The sequence below is a fragment of the Argentina silus genome (assembly GCF_951799395.1).
Source record: "Argentina silus genome assembly, chromosome: 9".
Taxonomy (NCBI): domain Eukaryota; kingdom Metazoa; phylum Chordata; class Actinopteri; order Argentiniformes; family Argentinidae; genus Argentina; species Argentina silus.
Genome location: NC_139663.1, coordinates 3,523,142 through 3,541,420, shown reverse-complemented (window position 1 = coordinate 3,541,420; position 18,279 = coordinate 3,523,142). Strand labels below are relative to the sequence as shown.

At 45.5% G+C, this 18,279-nt stretch overlaps 3 protein-coding genes across 4 annotated transcripts in view; 1 reads left to right on the top strand and 2 right to left on the bottom strand.

Moving 5' to 3' along the window:
* Positions 1 to 28: 28 nt before the first annotated feature.
* Positions 29 to 6,658, bottom strand: il12rb2l (interleukin 12 receptor, beta 2a, like). Of its 2 annotated transcripts, none has more exons than XM_083676757.1 (15): positions 6,561 to 6,658; positions 6,122 to 6,208; positions 5,457 to 5,598; positions 4,972 to 5,129; positions 4,545 to 4,690; positions 4,294 to 4,441; positions 4,084 to 4,160; positions 3,766 to 4,003; positions 3,340 to 3,522; positions 3,136 to 3,237; positions 2,771 to 2,905; positions 2,376 to 2,510; positions 2,178 to 2,247; positions 1,593 to 1,692; positions 29 to 1,384 (listed from the first exon to the last, which is right to left on the bottom strand). In XM_083676757.1, exons 2-15 carry the CDS (start codon positions 6,183 to 6,185, stop codon positions 1,031 to 1,033), a joined length of 2,052 nt encoding a protein of 683 aa, XP_083532883.1. In that variant the 5' UTR covers positions 6,186 to 6,208; positions 6,561 to 6,658; the 3' UTR covers positions 29 to 1,030. The 2 variants fall into 2 exon arrangements, with proteins under 2 accessions (XP_083532883.1, XP_083532884.1); XM_083676758.1 differs by having other exon boundaries at positions 4,972 to 5,126.
* A 556-nt stretch (positions 6,659 to 7,214) lies between these two features.
* On the bottom strand, positions 7,215 to 7,953 carry LOC310809101 (relaxin-3-like; the record flags this gene model as incomplete). Its single annotated transcript, XM_083676256.1, has 2 exons — positions 7,215 to 7,510; positions 7,791 to 7,953. The coding sequence occupies 2 exons, from the start codon at positions 7,951 to 7,953 to the stop codon at positions 7,215 to 7,217; spliced, it is 459 nt and encodes a 152-aa protein (XP_083532382.1).
* A 2,426-nt stretch (positions 7,954 to 10,379) lies between these two features.
* rfx1a (regulatory factor X, 1a (influences HLA class II expression)) overlaps positions 10,380 to 18,279 on the top strand; it is a 13,000-nt gene continuing 5,100 nt past the window's right edge. The window contains exons 1-12 of the mRNA XM_083677838.1: positions 10,380 to 10,478; positions 12,304 to 12,702; positions 13,162 to 13,271; positions 13,823 to 13,918; positions 14,935 to 15,032; positions 15,253 to 15,688; positions 16,040 to 16,221; positions 16,486 to 16,605; positions 16,831 to 16,964; positions 17,191 to 17,309; positions 17,636 to 17,745; positions 17,867 to 18,018. Of these exons, the coding sequence (XP_083533964.1) occupies positions 12,321 to 12,702; positions 13,162 to 13,271; positions 13,823 to 13,918; positions 14,935 to 15,032; positions 15,253 to 15,688; positions 16,040 to 16,221; positions 16,486 to 16,605; positions 16,831 to 16,964; positions 17,191 to 17,309; positions 17,636 to 17,745; positions 17,867 to 18,018 (1,939 nt within the window). The 5' untranslated portion in view covers positions 10,380 to 10,478; positions 12,304 to 12,320. The remainder of the gene's footprint in view (positions 10,479 to 12,303; positions 12,703 to 13,161; positions 13,272 to 13,822; positions 13,919 to 14,934; positions 15,033 to 15,252; positions 15,689 to 16,039; positions 16,222 to 16,485; positions 16,606 to 16,830; positions 16,965 to 17,190; positions 17,310 to 17,635; positions 17,746 to 17,866; positions 18,019 to 18,279) is intronic.

Here is an 18,279-nt window from a genome sequence, read left to right as displayed (position 1 = left end):
AAGGCGTTTTGTCATGAAAGGAACCTCATTAAAGTTTTTAATAAAGTTTATTTATGGGCTATTAGATCATATATAAAAATAGATTTGTATAAGAATCAATTATATCGTACAGATAATGTTATTACAAAAGTAAAAAACACAAACTTCAGATCACAAACTTCAGATCACCAGATCACCTTCAGATCATCATCATATGCAATTTGAAGTTATTAGCAAGATCAAAGCCTAGTCTTTGAAATAAAATAATTCATAATTCAACGACACTATCAAAAAATACTCTCCTTCCTTAAAGGCATACTACAGGATGTTTGTTGCCAATTCTTTACATCAAATGTTGACTGTATGGTTCATTATATAACCATTTATACCCTGAATTTTAAGTTTAAGGCCAACAAACCTTTGTAAAATAAGCTTTTACTCAAGGAAGGTGTGTTTAATCATTGAGATCAGGGAATGTTGAAAGAAATATTTCATTTTACAAAAGCTATTTTGGTCCCGAAAAGTACCTTTTAAAAAATCCACAGCTCATTTAAGTTTAGATACTATTTGGCACAAATATAAACTGCATGGTTCATATGATATGTCTTTTAGGAATACATTTCTCACTCAATTAAATCCCTAGTTTTAGTATACTAAACTGTAAACTAAATGTGAACAAATGACATGGGCATGGAGAGGTGTTCCCCATGACATTACATTTTAGAGTCTTTTTTGTAAATGAGTGCCCGTAGACATTTGTTCCAGAGTGTACTGTTAATCTGCCCTGACTTTCAGTTTCTTCCTTCAAAAGGAAGACAACATGACTGACAGTTCTAGTGAAAACAGGACAAGTGCAGTCTTTGTATCAACAATTTCAATTCACTTCTTTCATTGAATGAATAAGAATTAAAATTGACCCTGTTTCAGATCAATGGCATTTCCAATAAAAGAATATCAGATTTAAAAAAACAATAGACAAACCAATCTGAGCGCAGAAAAATAACTTGTACTCAGTACTGAGGAGATGATAAAAACACAATGTAGATGAGCATTAGGTAATGGAGTCCAAAGCAGTAGGCATGAAGTGCTTCTCATAGTCAGAAACAAACTCATCTTCAGGTAAGCTCCATGACTCAGCCATCTCTCCCACACTCTCTCTGTCAGAATCAATCATTTTACTGTAATCCTCCCTTCCAAAGCCTCCCCTCCCCTTTGTCTGTACAGAGTCCTCCTCTCTGACATCCCCCCCGTCAGCATCTTCCTCCCAATCCCGCTCGCTATTAGCGTCTATCTGTCCCTCAAGACAGGAGGTTTTCCCTAGGGGCTGGATTTCAACCACCTCAAGAACAGAGATCTTCGGATTGGGCTCTAAAGGAGCGCAGAACTCAGTCCAGGAGCCATTGAACTGTAGAAACACAAGTAATTATAATAATGTGCCTCTGATAGGTGTGTGATAATGGACCGTACTCAGGCAGTGTATTTACAAACCTGAATGGCAGGAGGTTTTTTTGCCTCTGACCACAAAGTCAGTAAAGAGGAATTCCCCACGTTGACATACATAATGACCCCACTAGAATACAACAGAGGGCCGATATGAGTCGGTCCAAACTCACCTGTGACTTCATCTGTTGGAAGAGTCGGCTGTTGCTGGGGTCAGGCACCTTCTCACCGTACCACCCAGGCACTAGAAAGTTGGGCGTCTTAAGAATTACACTACAGAAAAACACAGAAGAGCCTGCTGTAATGTGATAATATAGGATACTGACTTAATCCATCTGTATATCATGTGACCTTGGAAGCAGTCAATATATATTTTAGGCTTTTAATGATGTTACAGTCAACCATAATCACTGTCAATTTAGTTGCAGAACTGATATAAAAATAATAATAATAATAAAAAAATATATACTTTTATTGCCACACAACCGCGGTTGGTGGAATATGTTTTCAGTACAGCATGGAAGGGGAGCTCTAGATTTTATTCATTGTGTCATTCATCGTAAGAATGGAGGGCACCGTTCCTGCTCAACACAGCACCACACGATAATTTCTACTTCCCTAAGCGTAAACTCATTTCCCCTTTCTTTAACCGTTCTGACACATTTGTAAACTTCCAGAAGGGTGGAGGAAGGAGAAAAGAAGTAGCATCGCAATCATTTTGAGACACAAGGTCTAAGTTTGGGAGACCAGTCTCTCACCCGAAGAGGAAGGTCATTAATAACATCATCATGCCAATGACCAAGACTGGCCTTAGGTAGGCTTGGTAACCTGGGAAGGAGGGAGAGAGAGATGGGATGAGATCACAGGCCTTATGACATACAAGACTGCAGTCCATGCTCATCAGCACATTAACACTTAATAAGATCAACACACGACAGAGTGAGGTGGTACAGTACCATGTTTGGAGAAGCTGATGGTTTCAATTGGTCCACACCCAGCCTCAGTCTCAGCTCTGATCCATGCGTGGTACACCTGACCTGAGTTCAAACCTGAGAGCGTGTAGCTGTTCTGGTCCTTACTCACTTTGTACTCTGCAAAAAGAAGGGCAGGTTGTCAGAACGCAAAATTACACAAAATTAGCTAGTGTGAGAACTGTAGCCTATTATCCCACACTAAGCCTATTCCTAGACTAAAAAGTATCTTCAATGGAGATTTTCTATTGAAAGTGTGATATAGTGCAGGCTTAATCTGTGTCCGGAAAACTGGCCCTATATAAGACACTGTCACCACTTGATTACACTATCACAATAACGCCAAGTTGTCGGAGGATCATGCCTCTGCATCTGTGTACCTGTGTTGTTGTCTAGTCCAAGGTGGTAGCGCTGAACAACCCCTCTCCTCTGGCTTAGGGCGATGTGTTCCCAGGTCACGTTCACCTGAGAGTCAGATATGTCCTGAACATTGAACTTTTGCACTTTGGGTGGGACTGAGGAGAGATTGATAGAGAAGAGAGAGAGGGTGAAATAGATGGAGGTATCCTCATGTATTTCAAAGCAAGAAAGAGGCCTGATTTTGTCCAAAGTTAATAAAAGACTTAGACATATTTTCCATTGGATAAACAGATTTTTGGTTTGCCCGTTTGGCAACTACGCCTTCAATTACCGGTCAAAGGCACAGAAGACAGTTACGCAGGAACATGCTGCGCAAAATACTTACTTCCCTGAAGACTGTATACCATTTTAGAAGAAAGCAGGTAGCTATTGTTTCTGAGTATTGCAAACAGTGACACGTTGTAGGCAGTGTAGTTCTTAAAGTCACCTGCAAGTGGAGACATTGACAATGGTTACATGAAATATGCAACGAAAATACTCAAAATGTATTCAATATAAACAAGTATTTGTTAAACGTGATGAATGTGACCTGTAAGGGTGACTGATGTCTGGTTTTTATCGACTTTAATCCAATCAAATCCCTGTGTTGTCCAATCAATCTCCTTGTACTGCACCACAAACTCCAGAAGGCTTTCATTGAGCTGCAGAGCCCAGGATACATTGAGGCTCACCCTATCCATCTTCAAACTGAAGTGCTCTAAAAAATATGGACCTGAGAGTACAATAGACGTGTTATTACTGTAAAGACACAAAAACACATACACACAGTACGAACAGACATTTGTTACATCATAAGGACATACATATTTTTGTATCACTGTGTAGACAAACATGCACATACACACTTGCACACACACATACAGTAACTGTAGCTCACAGTAATTGATGATATGAATGTGGAGTGGCTGTGACTGACAACAAGAAATCTAGGCTTTGGGTGGTTTCATTAGCATACCTGGTGTGGGCAGCGGTAGAGGAGCAGGTTTTGTGATACCCTGTGAGTTGTATGCTGACACCTGCACCCCTGATGCACTCTGCAGAGAGGTCGTGAAGCGACATCGCTCCTCTTTACATATCATCGGTCCACCGGGCTCTGCCATGGACTCATTCACAACCACCACTGTCCCATTATTGTATGACACTGTCACCACGTACCCCAGCACCTGGCCGTGTGCCAACGAGCGGGGCAGCTCCTGGGGGACCAAAGTCAGAGGAGTAAAAAAAACAATAGCAGAAGAAAAGGAATTCCTAATTTGGTGTTTTGTTAATATACCTTCCACATAAGGGCACATTCAGAGAGCTTAGCTGTGATTCCACAGTCACTCCACACATCCAGAGCTCCTACAGGGGCTGAGAGAGACAGAGAGAGAGAGAGAGAGACACAGACAAACATCAAACAATCTAGCACTATAGGATAGGAACACTTGTGGTTCCAAGGTGTGAAAACTGGAATCAATGGACTACATTACCCATCAGCCCTGACCTGCTTCAGCACTCTGCACTGAGTACAACGAGCTCCACTCGCTCATCAAGGCCCCAGGGTCTCCGCAGGCACAGCGCAACTTGAAGTCATACACTGTAAACGGATGTGGATAGAGAAGCGTGAAGCTAAGTTGGACCTCTTCTCCCCCCTGGGCAGGATAGAAAAAAACACAAACAAAGTCACCATGGTTTTTGTCCATGGCATTGTGTCAGATAGGACAAACATACCCAACCCAAACCAAGCTCACTCACGTCAGTCCAGAGTTGATCACCCTGAACGCGGTACTGGACCTCACAGCCTCTGTAGGAGAGGTCTATGCACTCGTACTTCCAGTAGATCTCCAAATGCGGCTCACAATTGCCACAATGGTGAGAGATGTTGGGAGTGGACGGCTTCACTGGGCGAGGGACAGAGAGAGAGGACAGAGAGAGAGGACAGAGAGAGAGGACAGAGAGAGAGGACAGAGAGAGAGGACAGAGAGAGAGGACAGAGAGAGAGGACAGCGAGAGAGGACAGAGAGAGCAAGAGTAAAATAGAAAAAGAGAGAGAGTAAGAGTCAATAAGACAGTAATAGAGAGAGTAAGAGTCAGTGAGTGTGTGAATCAAAGAGAAGGAGAAAAGCAGTCCCTCTGAATGGGGAGTGTATAGAGGACAGAGGGACATCCCTGAATGACTCACTGATGTCGGCTGTGTTGAAGGCAGCCGTTGGAGACATGGCAGAGCCCCGCTGGTTCTCAGCCCTGACCCACACTCTCAGACCACTGTGGCTGGTGAAATGTTTGCGATGGATGACTCCACTTGTGTTGGTCCCTTCCACTGAGCCGTCATAGCTACTGCTGAAAAGGAAGATGGAGCACACATAAAGTCAATAACAGTCTATAAACACACAACTACAACAACAACACCACACAGAGAGACGCACATGATGTAGAATTAATCTATCCACGTCACCAAAATACAATAAACATTACAATAAAAACAAAAAGGGGGAAATAAAAATGGCAAGAAAAGTTGAAATACCACCACAATTAAATCATGAGAGAATAAAACGACATTAAACACAAACTACATTAAAACAGAGACAACTGATTATGAATACATCATGTATTGTAAAGCACAGGTGTTTCATGGGCTGTGTGATGAGACTTTGATAGAGAAGTTACCCATGGTCTGATTGCCAATGCAGGCTGTAGTGGGTGGGGATCTGTGGGTCGTCTCCTGGGTCCCAGAGGCATTGGATGGTGAGATCTCCATCGTCCTCATAGGGGATGTGACACTCAGGAACAGAGGGCGGAGGTGGGGGGCCTGGAGGGGGGGAGGGAGGGAGAGAGAGAGAGAGAGAGAGAGAGCGTGAGAGAGAGAGAGAGAGAGAGAGAGAGAGAGAGATTAAATTGACTGACAGTTTGACTGACTGACTGAGCAGTGAACAGATCTCTCTTCCCCACCCATCTTTCTAGCCACAAGCAGACACACAATGTGAATGTTTCAAGGAACTTGAGTCACACTGCAAAGAAAGCGTTAAATAGACACGGAACCAAAGCAGGAAACTGCAACCTTCCTCTCTTTTGCCAATGAGTTCCTCTCTTTTGCCAATGTCAGTATGAGCAATCCAATGAAAACTAACGTAATCCTTTAGCATTGTGACTGCCAATGGCCCCTGGTCCTAGCATAGATTTGTTTTTCTTATGATAACTGATGTATAGATGATCCACTTACCTCTAGACAAATGTACATGTTGTAAGTCGCTTTAGATAAAGGTGTCTGCGAAATGTCTAAAATGTAAATGTAAATGTAATTTGCAATTAGTCCTGATTCCTGAACGACTTACCTAGTTGCGGTACACACATGGGCAGCAGGCTCAACAAGACCGATGTGGCACGGAGCCATGCCATCACTCAGGACACCATGCCTTTATCTATAATCACGCACGCACACAAGCACTGACGTCAGTTGTATGACCACCCTCGTGTACAAAACAAGACACACTCGTTGACTAACGGAGAGCTATACACACCACTCTTATGACTTATATAGGCTACAGTTAAAATAACACTAGTGCCGTATGTTGAATTGTAGAGTAGTTAGGGTTAGGGTTAGATGGAGTAAAATTGTGACTCATTAATTCGCAGAAAAAAAAATAGATTAAGACTGAATAACACTTCCATTTCTATTTGCTCTTCATCAACCTGTTAACTCAGTAAAGCATAAGAATAAAGTTTCTGAATCTATCCTTCGTACAAGACTACATAGCCTGTGAAAATATTTACCTCTTCATAAGAGACATAATCGCCATGGCATAGAGGAAGCTCAAAGTTCGAATGCTGCCCGAAATAAACTCGCTTAGCTCACTAGCTGTGTGCTCTTCTCTCGAATACATTCCCTTACCGGAATTTCCTGCGCACATAGCTTTCAGACTTCCCCCAGATACTGTATACCTCTTACTGGAACATGCCTTATTTAGGTCTCAATTAACATTATGCAAAAGAAAATCGGACATACTGAATCACTATTTAGAAAATCTAATTATTTTTTTGACATTTTGTCAAAACATAGGTTGTTGTTATCTGTAATTAGGGTGCATGTTTCCTTCCTTTCCCAAATTGTATTGGCTGTGTAAGGAACTCTGCCACCATTGTAACGATAAAACAAAAGGTGTAATACAAAAAATATGATGTGGCTATATCTCCAGCTTGTGGGAAAACACATAAAAAGTCAGAATGTAATGCAAATCATATCTTTATTAAAATGTTTAGAACACATTTAAATGTCAAACTCAAACAGCTTTGACATACTTTCAAAGCGATAAAAAGTACAGAGAAACCAAATATGGTATACCCCACTATGAGACAATGTAATGTGTTAGGGTTGGAGGTAAACAGGGAGAGGGGGGGGTGTAAGAGGGTGAGGGCATTGGTGAATTCTCAGCAGAGGGAGCTGATTTCACTCTTGCTGCAGCCCCACTTGCAGCAGGCATTGGACAGTCCCACCACCACGTCACGTCCCTTGCGGTCAGACTTACGCAGAGCCTCCAGCACCTCCTCTGAGATGAGGGAGCGGGCTTGCCTCCTGAACACACCACCCTCCTGGACCTCTCTGGACCAGCCCTGGGCCCCCAGCTCACTGGCCTGCTGGAAGGGACCCTCAGCAGCATACTCTGGGCTCCAACTTTCAGATGACTCATCATCATGGGAGCTGAATGGGTCTTGAGAAATGTCTCCTGAAAAGCAGTGTAGGATAGGATTAGGCAGTTGCATTATCTTGACTATGATGGTCCAGCTTCATTTGCATATACCACAGTTGAACAATCACAATCACTCACATCCCTACAAAGAATATTTTTGGGGGGTGACAAGAAGGTAACACATATTTCAGATATTTCTAATTAATGTTTTCCAAAAATCCAAAGAGCCCAAACACTACAAACACTACTCCAAAGATATACAAATACATCGTCAGGCATTAGCCAAAATGCAGCTTCTTGAGCCTGCAAGAGTCACCTGTACTCCTGATAGATCGCCTCCAACGTGAGCCTCCACAGGTGAAGATGACAGCACGGATGAATTCTCTTCCACAGAGCTTCACTCCATACGTGGGGCCCTCCATCGCCTGAACCCCAGCAACCAGCAGACACACAGCAAGGACCACAGCTTTCCACATCATATATCAGGAACCCAAAGAAACAGAGGATGAGAAAGGAGGCAGAAGAGATTCTTCGATTCTCTCTCTGTTAGTGAGTGTTGTGAGATTCCCAGTGACCTGGAGCTGGTTTATAAAGGGGTTCCCATCCCTGCGAGGTACACGTCTAACCTGCACACACAGGCCCTCCCCAAGAGAAGAACAGATAGAAGAGAAAGATAGACAGAGACCTTTATGGAGACAAAGCACAGAGCAAAGGTGGCATAATTAGCCAACACAGCCCAAACAAGGGATGGTGTCAGAGGGGTCTGTAATCAGATTTTTTAAAATTGCATTTCTGGATGTCAACCCCAGTTCTAATTCTAAATCCTCTATATACCCCCTTTTTCGCTACGCTCATATCCACCAGAACTCAGATATTTCTGCTTACGAAAAAATGTTTTTATCATGGACAATGTAGTCATTGACTGTGAATTTTACCATCAAAATTCTTGACAGTAGGAAATATAGATAAAAAGAATTGGAAAAACTGGATACATTTGTGAGTCAGCTACCAATAAAGGGCACAAGGCGTGGGCAATTCATGAACCTATGGCTGACTCACAAATTGTACTATTTTTATTCCATAACATAAATTGACACACTCACAAAAAAGTAGTATGAACAGAATGGACAATTGATGTGTGATAAAAACATATTTAAAATATCTACATTGAGCCCCTCTGGCAGTTTTGTACACACAAACCTTTTCATTACTCAAAGCCAAACCAAAACGCAAACCAATTTTACCAACCTCATGTTCTTTCACCTGAGCACACATATGGGTCAGACCTCAGCTACTCCAATAACTTGTTGTTGATTCTAGTTACATTTACATTTTTACATTTATGGCATTTAGCAGATCCCTTTATCCAAAGTGACTTACAACAAGACAATGTAATGTACATTTGTTTAAGTAAGTGAATCATCTATCCATCAGTCGTCATAAGATAAAGTAATCAATGCTCAGACCAGGGGCCATAGGCAGTCAGAATGCGAGAAGATGGATTTTTTTAAAATTATTATTTATTTATTTTATTAACAGGAGAGAAACTTGTACAGGGGGGTAGTGGGGGTGAAGAGGTCTTTAGGAGGGACCGTTAAGATGTAGCCTGAAGAGATGGGTCTTCAATCTACGGCGGAAGATTGGTATTGACTCTGCAGTCATGACAGCAGTGGGAAGCTCATTGCACCAGCGGGGCGCCAGTTCAGTGAAAAGCCGTGACCAAGTAGTGCGGCTGCTGCATCCACGTAGAGGCGGCGGTGCCAGGCGGCCAGCCGAGGTGGAAGTCAAAGGTCCCTCGTTGATTCTCTCAACTGTCTCACCTCTCTATCATTCTCTGGAAGGGGGTGTGCACATGGCAGGGAGTAGGGGGGCGAGGGAATGAGACAGAGCAAGTGACATTTTCAAAGTCAGATAATGTGGAAGTCATCATAGGAGTCAAACAAAGGCCGGGCCCTTCTGTGTACCCGCTTAGTCAAAGGTCCCTCGTTTCAGAAATGACAATGGAATTGTGAATTGGTAATTAATATATGATAGCAATACAAACAACATGGCATTTCAGGGCAACATCTACCAGGAGACTCATTTGCACAGTGTCTAGAGAGATGACCTGGTGAGGTTAAGAGAGTAACATCTATAGAAAGTTCCTCTCTCTCTCTCTTTCTCTCTGTACTGTGTGTGTGTGTGTGTGTGTGTGTGTGTGTGTGTGTGTGTGTGTGTGTGTGTGCACGTGCGTGCAGGAAGCGATACAGTATTACTTCCTCCCACACAAGCTTGAGTCATGATCCTGGGTCCTCTGTATTGCAAACATGTGACAACCCTGAGACATCCTAGACAAAGCAACCTTTATTTCAACTTGAGGAGTGAGTTTTCCAGTTCATAAACCATTTGCACACATGAATGTTGTCCGTATGTCAATACACTAAAGTCACACAATGTGTTGTTGTTTTACTAAATTGTGGTAGTGATGAAGTGATCACTCCAAATGTAGGGATATTCATCAAAACAGCTTATTTCCATGCCTAATATTTGGATTTGATCATCTGCAAATCATGCACCTAATGTATCATTAATTCAGGATGGCAACATTTGCCATTGTATCAAGCCGAGTAAATTGAGTCTGTTATCACCAAATGATTAACCATACAGTTTGATTGGCAGTCAAATAATCAAATTGCTTTCCCTGACATGGGATCCGCCTCATGTGTAAAATGTCATGTTCATGATCGACATGAATCTCTCACAAATGGGGATGAAATAATTTGTATTGACAAATTCGGTGGTCCTATGACTTTAAGAGAGGTTAGGAGTTGTCTGCCAATCAGAGCGATGAAGGGGGAGGGAAGATAGCGGGTGGGTAGCAACAGTTGCCCCGGTGAGAACGAAGCGCCATAGCCACGGTAGCCCTGGCGACAAGAACCCAGCAACGAGAATCAACAACAACAGCCCGAATCCTTGAAAAAATAAAAAACAAAAATACCGGTGGGAAATTCACTCGGAATCAGAGGTGAAACTCTAAACATATTAGATAGCTTATGTGTCGTCTAACGTTTGAAATGAAAATGATTTTGGAGGCAGCTGTTGTTTTTTTGCCTGTTGTTTCAGTAGCCATTAACATTAAACTGGCTGCCAACGTTAGCTAGCTCCTACTTACTCGCTTGCTTGATGGCTCAGCCCACCAGGAAAGTGTACAACGCGTACAGGCCATAGCAAGCGGTGTCCGAGTACATTATGCCTGTCATGACGCTAGAGCCAGCCACAGTAAATACCCAGGCCGTTGTTATGACGATGTCAAATGCACGATAGGGGTACAAAATGGCGGGTGTTGTAACGTTAGTGACACGCTAGCTGGCAAGCTAGCTGTTTTCAAGATAGGGCTTGATGACCAGCTAGTCATCTAACACAGCAGCGATCCTATATAACCTAGCTAGTCATATGGGGGCACAACCACAATATGTTGAAATATATGTGTTTAAGTGTCGTTTGGACAGCTAGCTCTCGAATCTGCATTCGAACGCGACCTACTAGCTAACTAGCAAATGTAGATGTTCTGTGAGTTTGCCAGTCAATGTCAATGTACTAGATTGGCACGCCAATCTAATAACACGACGGAAAGTGTATGTAACACAGTGATATTTTCGGTTTGTGGAATGCTAGCCAGCTATGTCAGAGGATTTTAAAGTTGTTTTGGCTTGTGCAATGTCAAGCCACGAAGGCACAAGGTGTCTACTGTCTCAGAGGGAGGGAAGGGGCGTGTCATGGATGGGCGTGACTATTTAGACATGCAGGTGTTTCAGCAATGGACAACCAAAAATGATATCAAAAGGAAAAGGGTACAGGTATTTTCAGAAAGCCCAAAGGCTTTAGTTGGACGGAGAGACAGCTCATATAGTCTGATTTGCAAACGTCATAGTTTATTTATCTGCTTGGGACACACCATGTAGGCTATATTCTTGTACAGTGGTGGTGGAGAATTGGTCTTAAATCTTGCTATAAAATATTGCTTCACATTGTATAATCATACTGTTGTGAAATAGCTAGTTCCCACATTATACAGAGCACTCATTGGTCTCACAGTGTCTCTTCGTTGTTTGTTTGTGTGTGTGTGTGTGTGTGAGAGAGAGAGGGGGGGGGGGGGCAGAGGTAGAGGTAGAGAGACAGAGAGAGAAGGGCTTGCTGTTGAGGGGAGAAAGAAAGGGTGTCAAGGTTAGAGGGTATTCTATTAAAAGAGTGGGCTAAATTCTGGTGAATGGCCTGCATCATGTCTTTATCCCATTCCCTTTCCTCCCAACAACAACACTCAGATCGTGAAAAGAGACAGCAGCAGTGAAGGGTGGAAGGGGTTTGCCACTTTACCTTTGGTGTGTTGGTAAAAAGCCATAGCCTGTAGCAGAGATGGCTGTGATCGCATTACAGGTAATGGGACACCAGATGCCTTTTCCCGTCAGTCCCCCTCCTCCCCCACATCTCTCGAGTTAGCTGCATTGCTAACAGTTTATGGAAATTATCTGAGTCTGAAGTGAATTTGCTCATGATTTGGGGCAGATTGAATCTACGGAAGCAGTATTTCCTCATGCCTCCAGAAGCTGAAATCGTGAATACACTTTTCGATTGTCAAATATAACCTAGAAAACATGAATAAATGTTGTTACATTGATTGAGTATGCAAATGTATTGACAAGGAATATCCACACAGGTTCTGTCTGGACTTACTCATTATTTCACTTCAAAGAACAGCTGACAAGACGTGCTTCATTTTAGACATGCTGTGTCATTTCACTGTTGCTTGCAAGAGCTTTAACGCGTTTCTTCATTCCTTTTCCTGTGGTCAGTGGTCCCAGCTCTCGTGATGGCCACAACAGGCTACGTGGGGGAGTTGCAGCCGACAACCCAGCCTCAAGGGGCAGGCATGAGTGTGACAGCCGGACAGCCGTCCGCCTCAGACCCCGCCACGCCACAGTTCCTGGCCGAGCTTCAGACCACCGTGGCCCCGCCCACCGCTGCTGCTCCTACAGGACAAACCAGTCCCCCTGACCAAGCCCCTCCCGCCGCCATCCAGAAGACTGCAGCGAGTGCCCAGGCCCCACCCGCACAGGCCCCACCCACACAGGCTCCACCCACACAGGCTCCACCCACACAGACGCAGTATGTGACTGCAGAGATCCAGAGCTCCCCCACGCAGGCCAGCAACTCCCAGAACACTCCCCAATACATCGTCGTCACGGTCACAGGTGAACTTGGTATTACAGCCCACTGAAACCAAATCAGGGGTAACTGTTGGCTTTTATGTAGGTTCTGATATAACATGTGTACCAATCACCTCCCTCAGCAACAGTCTTACATTTCTGCATTTTTTTCAGAGTGAATACTTTGGCAATTAGGAAGTGCTGCAGCCATTTTAGGAAGTGTGAGTCATACAAATGAGAGACAGACAGGAATTCTGCTTACACTTCAGATAACACTGAAGTCTCAATCTTATGTCAGTGAGGGGGAGAGGAAGTAACACGTTTAACAGCTTCCTGTTTATGCTCTGACTTCAAGAAAAAACTGCGGATTCAACTCTAGATGAGGGTAGAAAATGGTAAATCAATGAATATGACCTGTGAACTCTCTCCTTGTAAGCTTGCATGGTTTTGACTCATCGTGAAGTGACACAGTATCATATGACAACTCTCTCCTCCCACCTCCAGAGGGCTCTCTCCACTCCAGTGACTCTGTGTCTGACTCCAGCTCCCCTCCAGCTGTGGTGCAGACTGGGGTCCCCACACAGGTGGTGCAGCAGGTGCAGACTGCTCAGCAGGTACAGCCCCCCCCCCCCCCCCTCCTCCCTTTCCCTTCCCCATTCACACCTGCTGCCCACAACACATTACAATGACACACTTGGAACCACACAGAGAAACCATACATTCATTCCTGATGGAGTTAACTAAGGATAAGAAAAGACTCTTCTAGAAAGAAAGAAAACGTCTATGATGCTGACATGAGATGGATCCCAAGGCTTTTGGGTTTTGTTGCGGTGGAAGCAACATTATGTGGGAATGAGAAGTGAAAACCTAACCTGATAGCGTCGGGCCTTGTGGGCCTACAGTAGTATGACAAAAAAAACAAATGAGGCAAAACTCCATTGAAACTAGCCTACGGTGTCTGTCTGTGTGTTGCTGTCAGAAGACAGGACATTTGAGGTATGGGAAGCATGAGGGACAATGTTTGGTTCGGGTCATCTCCAGTTTTAGCACATCTTGTTACACATGGCTGTTGGCTGTTACCAGACGCAAGGAGAGCTCAGTTACGCTCAGTTATACTCACACATTCTCATTTTTCTTCGTCTGTATCGTTTTTTCTGGCTATCAGAGGTCAGTGGTGCAGGCCACATCCCAGATAGCCAAGACTGAACAGGGCACCCAGCTGAGTGTCACCAATCTGCAGCCTGTCCACCTCACCCAGGAGGTAAGAGAAATACACGCTTGTTGTGAGATTAGATTTGTTATTTATGATATTGACAGCTCAATCATCTGAGGGTTGAAGTAAAGTTTGTATCAATAATTAAACACCATTTTGCATTCCATTACGTACTTCTTTGATTCTGCTAGAAGTCAGAAAAAACCTCACATTCCCTTGGCTGATTACAGATTTTGGACAGCAAACAGAGAGAGAGGGAGGCAGACGCAGAGAGAGAGAGGGAGGTAGAGGAGTGGACAGAGAGCAGGACAGAATACTTTGCATGGGGCTCAGACAGACACGCAGACGTACAGACGGACAGCCACGGCCTTTCCCTTGCCCATGGCCTGGAGTATTCCCCCTACTTCCCCCTCTCCTTCCCCATGAGCTTTCCTCCCTTTGCCTTCCCCCTCCCTATGCTGTCTCTGGGCTGGGAGACAGAGATAAGCTCCTACCCTGCAGTCACCGTGGCCCACGCCCAGCCACTGGTGTATGACACCGCCACCGCCCTCAGAGTAGGTCACTGCAGGAGCCAAGAGAGGTTACTGCTATTGCGGTGAAGAAGCAGGGATGGGTCAATTCAGGAAGCACATTGGAATTACAATTCAATGATGGCAAATGGGGCATTTGTTTTCTAAATGGTTTGTCAATAAACTGAACATGAGAAGCTTTTCACATCAAATGTGTTTCCATTTTTTAATTGAATTCACGCCTATCCTGGAAGGAACTGTAGGCAACATGGTTTAGTGGGTAAGTTAGGCATTAGGCAAGCAGCAGTATTATAAACTGTAGGGAAGTAGGCTTCAAGCTAGGTCATTGTCCGCTGATTTGAATGCGCCTGTTATTGCTGTAGTTTAGTACATTATGATTGACCTGTGTTGAAAATATTTGGAAAGAAAGGGTTGGAGGAAGAGAGTTTTGAAATGACCTTGAACTGTGTGTGTGTGTGTGTGTGTGTGTGTGTGTGTGTGTGTGTGTGTGTGTGTGTGTGTGTGTGCATGCATGCATGCGTGTGTGTTCCTCAGGTGCAGCAGCAGCTCCAACAGGTGCCAGTGCAGCATGTATACACCAACCAGGTGCAGTATGTGGAAGGGGGAGATGCCAACTACACCACCAGCACCATGTAAGTTTACCCTGCACTACTCTGCATGAATAGCTACTCTAGTTATTGTAGATAGATAGAGCTGATATGTCCTTGAGGACATCGCCATACACACAACACCTCAAAGCAATGACGATTAGTCATGCTCCTATAAAGACAACGCTGGCAGTTCAACTAGATTGAATGTGGAAGGGCCTCTCTTCTCTCTGAGCTTCTCTCTTTCCTCCTCTCCCCTCAACAGTCGCTCAGGCAGCTTCTCCTACACAGACACCCCTCTCTACACCCAGACCACCACCGGCCCTTACTACGAAGCCCCCCCAGCCTCTGGTTCACAGGTCACCACCCCGGGGACCCCACTGACCGTGTCTGTGACGACAGGCTCCAGCGGTGTGTCCATGTTCGTGGCCGGGACGGGGCAGATCGTGGCCAACCCCACGACGGTGGCAGGGGCCGGGGCTACGGTGGTGACGACAGGGGGCACCGCCAACGGGTCAGGGGAGGGGGCGGGTGCCAACGGCGGCGGGGGAAGCTACGTCATCCAGGGGGGTTACATGCTGAGCGGCAGCGGCGGGGGCAGCAACAGTCAGAGCTACTCGCAAAACAACGCCCGCTCGTCTCCCGCCACTGTGAGCGGAACAGAGGGAGAGGAGAGCGGCATACCGTCGGCAGATAAAAAGGTACGCAGAGACGCCCTTTACCCACCTTGCCAGTCTCATGACTAGAATGATGGGGAGGGGAAGTGTGTATCATTCTTTGGTCGTTTGGAAAGTGACAGTTAAAAGTCACGTTACGTTAAGCTTTTGAATCACGACCTCCCTAATTCCGATTGTGAACAGCAGCGGTTAGAATTATGCGTTTTGGTGTACAGTATGTGTTTGTGTCGTGCTGTATACAGTAGTATATTCCATACTACAGTGTGTGCGTGCGTGCGCACATGTGTGTGTACGTACGTACACACTGTATGTGTACAGTATGTGTGTGCTGACTAACCCCTCCAGTGCTCCTATGTCTCTCTCCCTCTCTGCCAGGTACAGTGGCTACTGGATAACTATGAGACAGCTGAAGGAGTGAGTCTTCCGCGCTCAACCCTGTACTGCCACTACCTGCTGCACTGCCAGGAGCAGAAACTAGAGCCCGTCAATGCTGCCTCCTTCGGCAAGCTTATCAGATCTGTTTTCATGGGCCTGAGGACGCGTCGCCTGGGCACAAGGTGAGAACACGTCAGGCAGACAGACAAATAAGACACACATACAGATGCATACACACACACACACACACACACACACACACACACACACACACACACACACACACACAGACAAACAGACATACAAACACACACACACACACACACACACACACACAGACTAACAGACATACAGACACACACACACACACACACACACGCACACACACACACACAGAGTAAGGTCTCACAAGCGTTGAGTGTGAGGTACTGTTGAATATGTTCCAGAGGGAACTCCAAGTACCACTACTATGGCCTGAGGATCAAGGCCAGCTCCTCTCTGATCAGACTGATGGAGGACCAGCAGCATCTGGCCATGAGGCAGCAGCCCTTCTCCCAGAAACAGAGGTGGGCTGTCTCCCTCTCTCTCTCTCTTTCCCTCTGTCTCTCTCTCTTTCTTTCTTTCTCTCTTTCTTTATCTCCAAACCCATCTCTCTCATTCTCAGTTGTACTCCTTGTACGTTGTCGAACCTCTCTGCTATCTCTTTCTCTTCATCCATTGGCTGGCTGTAAGCCCGTGGGCGTCGTCTGTCTGACCGGTAGTGTGTTAACCCCCACCCCCCGCCCCCTCAGGTTGAAGCCAGTGCAGAAGGTGGAGGGGATGACCAATGGCATGGCAGCAGGCTCGGGGCAGCAGCAGCAACAGCAGCAGGGGGCGGGGCTCTCTGACATCAGTGCCCAAGTGCAGCAGTACCAGCAGTTCCTAGGTGAGAGAGGATCGTCGTCACAAGATAGCCATGTCAGAAAGGACACAAGTGCTGTACTACGATCCAATCTAGGGTTGCCAGATAGACGTCAACAACCGAGATGGATAAGAAAGCCATGTTGGCTTGTTATCTCGAAAAGGAGGTCTTCTAAGTTCTGATGGGGGTCTTAGGCCAGGTGGTGTGGCGTACCTACCTGTGTGACGTTCATTGTCACTTTTGTCCCCAGATGCGTCCCGGACCCTCCCTGAATTCCCTGAGATCGACCTGCAGGGCAAGGCCCTGCCAGAGGGCATAGAGCTGGAGCACATCAAGGGCTTCCAGCTGCTCTATCGGGAACACTGTGAGGTGCCTGTCTGTATGTCGCACTGTTCGTTTCTCTGTCTGTCTGTCTGTCTGTAGCCATACATACCCCCCTGTCTGTATGTCTGTCTGTTTCTCTGTCTGTCTGTCTATCTCTCTGTATGTATATAGCCATACATATCCCCCAAACCTGGTAACCGCCTCACTCTGTGACTGACTGTCAACATACCCGTCTGTCTGTCTGTCTGTCCATTTAGCTTCTAGACAGTCTTTGTCTGCTCATTGGTCCGTCCACCCATCCGTTAGTCTGTCCATCCCCTGTGAAAGGCTAGAGCGTTGAAACTGAGGCTGCTCCTCGCCCTCTGTTCCAGGCCATCCTGGACGTGATGATCAACCTGCAGTTCACCCTGGTGGAGACGCTGTGGAAGACCTTCTGGAGGTTCAGCGAAAACCAGGCCCAAGACACAGGCACACTGGCGGTGTAAGAATATCGTGACACACACAGAGCACAGACTCCCGCTCACACACACACACACACATAGCACAGACTCCCGCTCACAGCGATACTGATACACACTGGTGTGTTTGTTCTGATGTTCCAGGCATGACGAGTCCGAGAAGCGGCTGCCCAAGACCTGTCTGGTGATCCTGTGTAAGTACGACCCAGTGCTGCGCTGGAGCCGGGACTGTGACAACACCCTGTACCAAGGCCTGGTGGAGATCCTCATACCTGACGTGCTACGGCCCATCCCCAGTGAGATACAACACACCGCAAAACACTACATCAAACGCTACATATTGGCCAGGCCACGCCTAAATCAAGAACTGGTTTTGTTGAGCTGTACTTTTGAGAAAAGGCAAAGCAGAAAGTTGAATTAAGTTTCACTATGCACTACATACACTCACTGAGCACTTTATTAGGAACACTATACTAATATTGGGTAGGGCCTCCCTTTGCTCTCAAAACAGCCTCAATTCTTCGTGGCATTGATTCCACAAGATGTTGGAAACATTC